This window comes from Pollachius pollachius (genome assembly GCF_949987615.1).
Source record: "Pollachius pollachius genome assembly, chromosome: 6".
In the NCBI taxonomy this organism is placed as follows: domain Eukaryota; kingdom Metazoa; phylum Chordata; class Actinopteri; order Gadiformes; family Gadidae; genus Pollachius; species Pollachius pollachius.
The window spans coordinates 21,118,332-21,130,487 of record NC_136939.1 but is presented as its reverse complement, the minus strand read 5'-3'; the positions used below and the strand labels follow the sequence as shown (position 1 = coordinate 21,130,487).

The following is a 12,156-nucleotide window of genomic DNA, read 5'->3' as shown; positions in this document are numbered from 1 at the left end:
ACTACGGGGAAGTCTGGAGAATTCAGCAAAGCGTAGAGCTGATGAACACCTTTTTCATGAGGGATGGGGAATGGGATCGGGGCTAAATAAAAATGAGGGCAGGTCAATCAACGCCAGGGGTGACCCATGCCACCCTTGGCCACTACCTGGAGACAGCACTGCGAATGATTTCAGTTCAAGTTTTCGTTCATTTTTCCTCCTGCTGTGATCTGAAAATATTGTACACCTCTCAGAACACTTCCCCCCCTCCCATGTGCAGCGGTGCTACTTGGCAGTGGCGATGCAGGCCTGGCATGGCTCCAGGCCGTGGGGGTAGCAGGCCTGGCAGCGCAGATCGCTGATGGACCCGTGGAAGCGGTTGGCCAGCGAGGACAGCTTGCTGCCGTGGCACAGGGAGCAAGCTGCCCGGCCAGAACCACCGCACTGCTGGCAGCCGCTGGCCACCTCCTGCACGCACACACACACACACACACACACACACACACCCACACCCACACCCACACACACACACACACAGGACACACACGCGGACAGGACACACATGCACACAGGGCACACATGCACACAGGGCACACAGGGCACACATACACACACACACACACGGCACACACACACACACACACACGGCGCACACACACACACACACACACACACACACACAGGACACACATACACACAGGACACACATGCGGACAGGACACACATGCGGACAGGACACACATACTTACAGGACACACATACTCACAAGACACACATGCGGACAGGACACACATGCACACAGGACACACACACACACATCACAGACACACACACACACACACAGGACACAAGGGACATACACACAGGCATGAGTGCCTGCCTGAAGGAAGGAGAGTAAGGGAGCGAGAGAGCGAGGGATCGAGAGAGCGAGGGATCGAGAGAGCGAGGGATCGAGAGAGCGAGGGATCGAGAGTGAAAGAGAGAGCAAGAGAGTGAGAGTGGGAGAGCAAGAGAGTGAGAGTGAGAGTGGGAGAGCAAGAGAGTGAGAGTGAGAGTGGGAGAGCAAGAGAGTGAGAGTGAGAGTGGGAGAGCAAGAGAGTGAGAGTGAGAGTGGGAGAGCAAGAGAGTGAGAGTAAGGGCGAGAGAGCCAAAGAGTGAGAGAGACAGAGAGTGAGCGATGCGATGGTCATGTAGTGGCGGTGCTGCTGATGATGAGGTGAGTAGTGATGGGAGAGTAATGAGGTTGGGTGGGAAACGGGGCGGGTGGGCTGGGGAATGGGTGGGAGTGAGGTGTTGAGGAGAGAGAAGATGGAGCAAGGAGGGGGTGAGTGTTTGGTAATGGAGAAACATGAATAAAGAGTGGAAGAAGCTATCAGAAGAGGATCATTTTGAGTGTCTTTCTACAATGTCCTATCATTTTAACAAATTAAACATGATGGAGGGGCCAGAACTAGACAGCACACTTTGTAAATGGTACACAGGAGAACATCTGATACATATTTGATTGCGAGCATGGCTTAGGGAAATACACTCAACTAGTCTTTCTATTGCTATCTTTGATAGCCTTTGTTTGTCGAAATGGCAGCACGACACAATGGCAGACAGACAGAAAGAAAGACGGATAGAAAGACAGACAGACAGACAGATAGATAAATTGACATTAGCCTGATGGATAGAGAGAAAGATAGGAAACAGATCACGTATCATTCACAACACAAACAGCAAACATAACCTTGGTGCTGGAATGATTTAAAAAAGAAAGCCCAGGCTGGAGGCAAACTGAACTTAAATATTAGAGCAAGAACAGGGCCCGAAGACATGAGAACCTCACCGGGCCATGGCTGCCGGCAGCAGAACGCAGGGAGATGGCGATACCAGAACAGAACGGACCACACTAGGAGATGAGTAGGATGAGGAAAATAGCTAACAGGCCTGAGCGCCCTGAAAACCCTCTCTATCTCTTTCCCTAAATCTCTCTTCATCTCTAGCACGCTTCCTCCGAGGCGGCAGAACATGAGAAAATAACAGGAGAGGTGAGGATGGTAGGAAGGAGGTGAACAGAACCGCATCCGCCAACGGAGGTGCGTGTGGGAGTGTGGGTGGCCGTGCCAAGTACCAAGGAAAGAAAGAGAATAAAATAGTGGTGATAGATGACTCTCCTAAATGAGAGAGAAAGAGAGAGAGAGAGAGAGAGAGAGGGGGGTAGAGAGAGGAAGGCAAACATATAGGTGAAAAGGGACCAAAGTGAGGACAGAAGCGGTTGGGTGGAAGGGACGACGGTGGTGGTGTATGGAGGGGAGTGGGGGTGTTTGGGGGAGAGGTGGGGGGGGGGATACACATTTAGTGAGGAGTGACTGCCTCGTAACCAGAAAGAGTGAGAGAGTGAGACAGGGAAACACACTCACACACACTCACACACACAGACCTCAGGATGACACTTGTGTCATTCTGATAAGAAGATGATTGTTTTAGTGGCTCGGAGGGAGCAATGTCTACCTTGGCAGCATATTGATCTCTTGCGGTCCAGGTGGAGAGTGCTGAATCTCAGCCAGCCGGAAAGATGTCACTTCATATAACATATTTGTCTTTTTTTGATACAGATGGCTGACTCCCATCAAATCTGAGTGTTTGCTGTTCTCTAAATGTTCAATAAAACTGGCAATGAAAAGTGATATGAGGGTAGGTTGATAGAGACTAAACACTTGATTATGTACTGCACTCCTGTGCTTACACATTTAATTAAAAACAGGAGGAATCCCATTTAATGGTCATTAATCAACATTATGCTGGTCATTCACCCGCTTAACCACTGCTAAAAGTACTCTCACTCACACATAAACACAGAGCTACACAAACATGCATACACACCTGCACAGACACACACAACTACACACACACACACAGCCGCGGAGACACACACACACACACACACACTCTCGTAAACACACAAATTTACATTAACGCATGCACACAAACATGCATTCACACACTTAACTAAACACATGCACATACACATCCCCAAGCCTATTCCCCTGTGCGCCTCCCCGCGGGGACAAAATGTCCTGTCCTCATCGGTGAACAATACCCCGCAACCCAGCCGTCTGGCACTCAGTCACTCTCCAGACTAAACCATTCAGGAAGCAGAGTCCAACAAGGGGGGGAAAATGGAGATCTGGTCAAGAGACAGAAGGAGACGGAGAGAGAAGACGAGTTCAGAAGAGACTGGGAAGAGGAGGGAGCAGATGAAAGGAAACACAGCAAGCAACAAGCATGTGTGCGCGTGTGTGTGTGCATGTGCGTGTGCGTGTGCGCGTGTGTGTGTGTGTGTGTGTGTGTAGCATAACCTTGGCGACATCGGTCAGGGACCATTACCTTGTCGTCAGCGTCGCCTAATGGCTTCCCTCTTTCCTTCCCTCTCTCCTTCCCTCTCTCCTTCCCTCTCTCCTTCCCTCTCTCCTTCCCCCTCTCCTTCTCCCCTCCGTCGCGGGGAGACGACGGAGACCTCCTGGATCTCCTCCTCCTGCTGTGGGGGCGGGGCTCCGGGCCGGCCCCGCCCTGTCTCGGTGGCGCCTCGGGGCTACTCTGAGGGGCCGCTTCCGGGGGCCTCTGGCGGGGGGCCCGGATGATGCGCAGGTTGCTGGTGTAGATGATGATCTTGCCGAAGTCCAGCACTGAGGACTGAGAGAGGGGGGGTCACCTGAGATCCTCCTATTATGTTATCGTGTGTACCGTCCAATGAGGACGTCCAGCCCTCTGATTAGACTCTAGGTGGTTCATCTAAAGCCTGGTTTGTGACGGACTGGAAGATTCCAAAACAGCCGATCAGAACTGGACTCTGATGGTGGCCGTACACAGAAGGAGCAGTGGGCATGAGCTCGCTGTGGGCTTGTTGTCGACAGGCCCACAGCGAGCATTAACTCCGGGACACATTTTTTGGCCCACGTCCGTCCCTGTTTGTGATGCTTTACATGTAATATAAAGAATATGGACGCATGAAAAGGAAAATATTGATTTATGAAAAGCCAATCTTTACGACCACGGAAAAGTCCTTATTCAGCAAGACAATGATGATTTCCTGAATATAATCTTCAGCCGTCATTCGGCTGGCCAGTAGCAATGCTGACCTAGTGAACATCAAATCCATACTACATACCGCAAGGAATGAAAAGTCCTTGATAGAATTCATGTCCAGAATATAGTTATACGAAGCCCTAGCCTTCCAGCACTTTGTTAAGAGAATAAACCCTACAAGAGACAGAACCGCAAGGAGCCATCGATTTATCCTTCACTCGCTGGAATAATGAAGATGCTGTAACCGCCCTGCAATAAAAATGATATATCTGGTGGTTTGGGATATTATTTATCAGTCTATTTAGTCAGTTTTAATAAACAACGTTTTTGCTTCATTATGCCAAATTGTTGATACATCTATGATTGTTGCCAAATACAAATCGCAAATAAAATAATATTTTTGTTGCATTCCATGAAACTATATGACGCTGAAAGCACAAAGCAATCCTGTTCACACTTCTCCTAACAAAAAGGAGGTACATCATTACATTCATAGGGTCTGCTCTACATTCCTATTTGTGTTATTCTCTGCAGTGCACACTGCTAATCCATATCTCCAGAGCCAGCCACAAACTCAGGGCGCAGACATACTGACGGACGGCCTTACATCGGGGTCCCCCTGGGCCCCGTCGCCCTGGGACACAGCAGGCTTGTAGCCGGCCATCCCCCGGTAGACATTGATGCGCTGGGCGATCACCCCGGTGGGAGGGTACACACCTGCACAAAGACACACAGGACACTAATCAGAACCGCACAATCAAACGACGCCGCGACGGTGGTTGTTTTGAAATCAATTTAGCTAGAGATTACATTTTAATTAGTATTGTTCTAAATTCACTCATGAAAATTGATGAGGCAAAACCCAACCCATGTTAGGGAGAAGTCGTGTCCCTGCCTTTGAAAGAACCAACTGATTCCTTCATTATTGTTGTTATCATTTCATACTGGAGCAAAAGTGATGGTGGCAGTCAAAAAAGGCACAGGTTGAAGGTGTTATGTAAGACAGGTAAACCCACACATACACACACACACAGAGAACCCCTCCCCCCCCCACACACAGACACACAGACACATACATACAAAACCACACAGAGGACCCCCCCTCCCTCCACACACACACGAATAAACAGATAAGCGCACACACAGAGGACCCCACAAACACACACACACACACACACATCCCCACACGGTACAACCCAACATTAAGGTATAGCATACAGGGTATGGCTTAGAGCCTAGCGTAGCCTAGCGTTTCACCGCGTGCTGAAGGGCTCACCCGGCTGGTCCTCGGGGGGGGGATCCTGGAAGCCACACAGCTGCTCCAGCTCCAGGTGGCTTGGGGGGAGCTTGCGGTGGAGGAAGCTGTGGGGGTACTTCTCCTCGGGACTGTCCACTTCCTGGCCGTCCTCGTACACGTGCTTCAGCACGCGGCCGCTGTACGACGACGCCAGCTTGAACCTCACCTGTAGGGCGCCACGGAGAACACGGTTCTGCCCTTTTGTGTTCTATTGATGCTCAGTCTTCTTTCAGTGTTTCCGCCAGCTGATTCCACTCATTAATTGCACCCATGGGCTAGGCTGATGAGCAGAGCCAGATGGTTGTCTCAAAGTACTGGCTCCAGGGAGGTTAACTTCTTCTGTACCCAGGACTTGTACTGTTTGGAACTTGGACGGAGCGTGGATGTTTGTTTCACACCAGAACTAGTTCTTCTTTTGTCTATTCTTTTTTTATTTTTCCTGTGAAAACCTGGTGGTGGCAGGATGAGGTGTTGAGGGGTAGGACAACAATGAGGGGGGCGGGGAGACGGCTCAAGCTAGGGCTATTTCTGTATCGTTGGCAGAGCTCTCTCTCTACCGTCTATGAGGGGGAAGGCGTTTTGTTCCAAGCACTGGGCGTTTTGAAGTTCACGTTTTAAGACTGTCTAAGGTGTGATTAGGCAGAGGACAGCATGAGGGAAAACTACTTTCACCTGTTGATTTGTCCCTCTGAAACAATGCCACGCCAAATGTGCTCCTTCTAAATATAAACATGAGGGATGTGCATATATGCATGAGGGATTCATATATCCAAACCTGCCATTAGCTCAATGGCTCCCAGACTCCTGGGAGACCCCTACTGTATAGCTTTTACCACTTAACCCTGACAAATATAGTAATACTTGTGTTGAAAAGAAATGTTTCACATTCAGCACTTGAATATTTAGATGTTATAATATAAACTTAACTTAATCTTAACTTAGGTTTCAGTCGCCACAGTGAAACTTATTTTGTCACCAACACAATTATTGATGTGTGTTATTAATGTGCAATAACAGATTGAAATACAAACACAGCAACAAAGTTTCGAAAAACCCCATCAAAAGAAAAATGGCTGGTATTATTCTCAGAACAATATTCAATGCTTTGAAATGCATTGCAATGTGTGCATTTTTTACAAAAAAATGACATCCAAAAGCTTTCCAATTAGTTTGTATCAAATCAATGTGTAAATCCAATTAGCAATCAACAGTGAAATAATCACATGCACACAATGTATTTTCAAATGACCTGTATCTCAGGCAGATATGCACACAGAACTGGCAAGTTTCCTTTTAGCAGAGTCTGTTCTACCAACTTTTTCTCCTAAATGCTTTCAATATAATGTCCAACCCACTCACCTTCCTCTGCTTGACCCCCTCATACCGCTGAGTCAGCTGCCTCTGGATCTCCTCCATGTCGTCTTTCAGGGGGGGACCTCTGAGCTCAGCCACCGGGGAAGAAGCTTCCTCCTGGGGACGGAATGAGGTCAAGGCAATGGGGGAGACAGTGTGAGAGGATGGATGGACCGATGGATTAACCAATAGATCCTTTCACTCAGGACAGAGGTGTGCGATGGTAGAAGGGTCTGTCAGGAAATGAACCGCTCAGGATGATGTCAAATGAGAGGTATAGGGACGAGGCGGCAGTGAATAGGGAGCTTACGTGGTCCTCTGCCCCTTCTACGCTTTACTAACCCAGGGAGGACCCAGTGTTTCAGGGCAGCTGTGCCAAGAGACGATGGGTTCAATTATTCACCGTTGGATCGTATTAGCAAAAGGCTTCTCGCGAAACTGGAATCCTCAGTCATCAAATAATCATGCTCCTCTGAAAAGGAGCCACTCTGCGCGTGTGTGTGTGTGTGTGTGTGTGTGTGTGTGTGTGTGTGTGTGTGTGTGTGTGTGTGTGTGTGTGTGTGTGTGTGTGTGTGTGTGTGTGTGTGCTATCAGGAAGTAACAACCTGCCATTGCAAAATAGGATGTAGTGGTTTGTTGAACAAAGTAAAACACTAAAGGATAGTTACCACTCGATGATTTTCACAAACTTTCCAGGTCTACTTTCTTAAGCTCATATCTGAGATATCTTACTATGGTGAGATTGAGAGGAATCGTGTTTGTGTCAATAGATAAGAACTTATGTGCTACCAATTAAAATGTGCTTGAACAAATGTGTAAGATAAATTAAGCAGGTAAACAAGTAGATAAGATAGATGACGGTAGAGTTAAGAAAAAGTGCCTGAATTGCCTATGCCTTATCATGAGGGCAAACACATACATGTTTTTATTTTCTTTTGAAAATTCAATTTGTGTTATCCAGACTTTTTATAGGAATACACCAGACCTGCACATAAGGGTACTTTTAAAGACGTCAATGCAATTTGACATGTGTTTGGATTACAACTTTGATAAGTTTGAACGTTTATTTCTACTTTGCCTGAACCTGAGTGTTTGTGATACCTTAATAAATGAAAAGTGATCGGTCAGCAGTCATCCTTCTCCCCTATTGGGTCGATGACCCGAAACAGGGGCCGAACATAATTTGACAGCTACACCTGTTTGATTATCCGGACATCTACAAATATCCATACATGTATATATCTTTGTTTTACAACCTGCAGCACAACCTCTTTCAGCGTTTTTTTTCCAGTTTCTCTCCTAATGGGAAGGCGCTATTCTTTCCCCCAAAAGGGGCCGCTAACTTTGAACTTGATGATGTGATGGCAGTCTGGTGTACGTGTACTGCATTCATTGGCCGAAATTGTTATTGACGAAAATTAGCTTTTCTGACTGCCTTCGGCCAGCGAATAGGATGACATTCATTGATGGCAGTGGCAGATGTTTATCTTCTGTGATACATTTCTCAATCTTTCTCATGTGAAAAAGGTTATATTAAAGGGTGTTTCAGAAATGGGTTTGATTGAGTTTGTGCTCATTAAAAGATAGTGTGATGACTGAAGACTTTAAAACAGTTATATTGAGCTTTTGTTTATTTCCCAGCACAAAAGGGAGAATAAATAACAGTAAAAATGAAATAGCCTAACAAAAGAACATTGGTATCTGCCTCAGCTTCAAGACAAATTGTCATTTTAAACAACGCTATCTATAGTGACATCGGCAGACTCATTTTTAAATCCTCGTACATCTCTCCATTTTCGATTCATTTGACTGGAAGAAAAAAGGCAAGGTTGTCAACATGGGGCTGTGTTTGATTTGAATCAAACTGTGCACATGTGGGTCGAGTGCAGGTTAACCTGTCACCGTCTCGGCTGCCTGCTGCTAACATTGTACATTGTGAGGCACCACAAAGGCATAAGCTATGCAGATAAAGATAATGATGGAAAGTACACAAAGAAAAGGAAGAGCAGAAGACCAGGGTGAAAAAGATGCATCTGATTTTAGAGATTAATATGATAAAAGAATTTTGAGTCCAGGTCAATCTTGTAAGGAGAAATAAGGCTAGTTCATATTTTTTCTTTGGACCACAATTTTGGTTTATTAGTAGTGGGGGTATTGGTATCCACCTAATAATAGTCATATGTTTTTTTAATACAATAACAAAATGGTCATATTAGAAAAATGGGCTAACTGCTCCAACTTTATTGGCCAATATTTCTCAAATGGAACTAAGTAAAACAAATTCTGTTTGATGATTTTTGTGAGGCTTGGTCTTAAGATTTTATACGGCGATTTTGGTGAATTTTTTATTATTTTTGTAGCCTGTGAATCTTTTTATCATGTTTAGCTGGATTTTATGAATGCGTCTGATTCTAGAGATTAACATTCTGAAAGAATTTTGAGTCCAGGTCAATCTGGTGAGGAGAAATAAGTCTAATTCATGATTCTTTACAATAGCGCCACCTTTGGGTGCAGTACCACAAATTTGGATTTTGGTAACCATACCTGAAAATGTCAAGAGTTTTCGACGTACAGTATAGGCTGCAGTATGACTTTTACAGAATTTCAGGGGGAAAAAAAACGTTACAGAAACAATAGGGGCCAAGCAAATCAAATCTGCCAAATATTAGATAACAGTTCTAATTTGCCTGAATCTGCTGAAAATATTAAGTGTTTGTTATTATCCTCAACGTCTCCTTGCTGTGGTGTGGGTTCATCAGGCTATTTAAGTTACCATTAATAGAATGCTAACCTAACACAGAGCTTCAATTAACCCCACTCCGTGACTTAAGATCAATGGCAATTATCCTCCCAGACAGGGGCCATCATTAAAACAGTGTGGCGCCTGTTCATATGTGGTTTGAAGACACTTCTCGTACGCCAAAGAATATAAAGACCCCTATCACTCTCCAGCCGCAAACTTGCCAACAGAGTGGCAGGATTTTAGTTGCTCAAGCGAGAAATTGTTTCGGGGTGGAGGAGTGTCTCGTGGTGAAGGAGTCTTCTCGTCCATCAGGAATCCTGTTGCTTAGAGTTGAATTGATGGCCACCCTCACCCTGTCTGACTTTGTACCAGCTCCACATCAACGGGGGTGCATTAAGTAAGACCTCCGCCACCTCCCCCGCTAATAGGTTTACGTGCTATAGGAGGCTCTCTCTCGCCTGTGAAGGTGCATCATCTGGTTGTTTTGTTTCAACTACTTTTCAATGAAAGATAGTTGGGTGGTACTGTGGCGGGCGCAACATAGACACTGGTATAATTCACCATAAGACTGAAACATTGTGTTATAATGGGAAACCACCCTTCAAGTGTTTGTCACAGTTGTGACAAAGGGGGTAGTGATGCAATGTTCAACACTCAATTAGTGTTGAAGAGAGATTAAACAAGCACAGAACCACCCTCCTCTGCATGGTACCAGCCACCACCACAGGCAACAGGTTGTGCAAACACTTCCATTGCTTCGTGAGGCTCCGAGCTAGCCTCAAGGATGAAGGTTGGGCTCCCGTTGGTCATGTTGAGTCTCAGTACTGCCCCCAAAAAGATCCTTCTGTCCTGGACCGCTGAGCTGGTTTTTGGGCAGCCCCTGCTAGTTCCTGAGGATTTCATCCCTAACGCCAACGGCCCCCTGGTCTGCAGCCCAACAACGGGCTGCCGGGCCACGCCCCTGGACAACATTAGGGTTCTCGCTCCCGTCCCCACATCACAGCACGATCTCCCAGTTTCACATCCCGCCCACCCTTCAGCTGAGTACATATTCATCTGCCATATTTCCCAGCGAGGGCGAAATCCCTCCCTATGATGTTCAAATTCGGGTCCTTGAGGCTGGGGAGAAGGCTTTCGTGGGTGACGTGGGAGGTAACCCAGATAACGTTTCCATGGACCGCCTCGAGCCAGCCCACCTGGAGATAAATCAACCTGTTGGGTTGGCTCGCCCCCCACGCCGGGGCTGTCCCCTGGCTTTCCCCTCCCTACACCGAATCAAGGCTCTTTGGGACTCTCAGTTGGATCCCCCAGTCCCTGCTTCAGTTTGACAGAGCCGTTTCGGGCGGGTGATCAAGGCCCCCCAATGTTGACATTGCCGGAGCAACATAGACACTTAATTCCCCAAAAGACTTTTGCATTGTGTTATTATGGGCTGGGCTGTAATGCGATGATGGGGCTGTAATGCTAATCACAATGCACTGCCTCTGAGGAGCACAAATAAGAAGACAAGCCTGGCCATACGTACAAAGCCAAACTTATGTGCCTTGAGCCTTTTGGCCTTTTCACGTTAGTTAACACCAACATTTCTGAACAAAAGACCCTGATTTCAGGGTATTCAGAAATAGTTAGATTGACAACAAACACCATCAGCTTGACATTCTCCTTCACCTGCACCTGTCAGGGAGCCAGTGGCCATATGCATGGGACTTGGGAGACACACGGTTCTTCCAGTAGAGTTTGGTTGTCTTTAGTTGACCAAACTCTGAGAAAAGTAGTAGGCTACAGTACCGTTTCCACTGTTAAATGTGCCTCACGGAACGCCCTTCGCTCAACTTCCGGTACGCAGTAGGGGGCCCTTAAAGCAGCCTATTGTCTCTCAATATCTTAACCTGTTAGCCACAACATTAGCTTCTAGCCAAAGGAGGTAATCCATGCACTCTCTGATGGAATATTTTGTGGGCAGTGGCCTGAGCACTTTGTTCACAGGAGCCTTCTTTATAACATCAATGCTATACAGATTCAACCTCAGAGCCCTCTGGAAATTAGTTTCAATCAACATCTACATATTGTATTGCTCTAGTATGTGTGGGTATTTGTAAACAGCAGAGATGACAATCATTGATATTAATTCTGAATGTGGAAAACAGTAATCCTTATTCAAGCCTTTGTAACCGCAGTTTGCAGTCACCTTCGCAGCGTCAAAGGTCATCAGAAAAATCCACATCGAGTTTATAGGCGACAACATCATGATTGTCTATCAGCCGAACCAAAAGCAAAATGTCAAACTGATTGACTATGGGTTGGTCTTCCCAATCTCCGATTTAGACTTTGCTAATACCATACAGGTCCTGCAATTCAGATGAGTTCTACCAAGGCATAGTCAGACCCTCAGTTGTTGTGGGTTTTCATTTTACTGTTAATGTCACTCATGGGAAATGTAAAAGTGTACAATGTCTCATATAGTACTGTGGAAACATGATAGACAGCCCTGTGATGCATCCTTGTTTTTGGTAGTTGTATCGATAAAGAGTAGCAGGTCAGTGTGACTTAGCCACCAGACATCCCCTTACAGTGGGAACACATCAGCTCTTTAGAGCTTTGTAGAGCCATCTTTTATAATGTAGGCTAATGGGTTTCTGTGTTGTCTCTCCAGCTGGCCGGCATCATGGATACAAATGGCCTACGCTCTGAGCACCTGTTAGATGATGGTGAC

The 12,156-nt window shown here is 46.4% G+C and overlaps 1 protein-coding gene across 1 annotated transcript; it reads right to left on the bottom strand.

Moving 5' to 3' along the window:
• Nucleotides 1–264: 264 nt before the first annotated feature.
• On the bottom strand, nt 265–6,763 carry grxcr2 (glutaredoxin and cysteine rich domain containing 2; the record flags this gene model as incomplete). The annotated part of the gene is made up of 6 exons (XM_079738171.1): nt 265–447; nt 844–859; nt 3,482–3,657; nt 4,658–4,767; nt 5,327–5,513; nt 6,707–6,763. The coding sequence occupies 6 exons, from the start codon at nt 6,761–6,763 to the stop codon at nt 265–267; spliced, it is 729 nt and encodes a 242-aa protein (XP_079594297.1).
• Between the last annotated feature and the right edge of the window lie 5,393 nt (nt 6,764–12,156).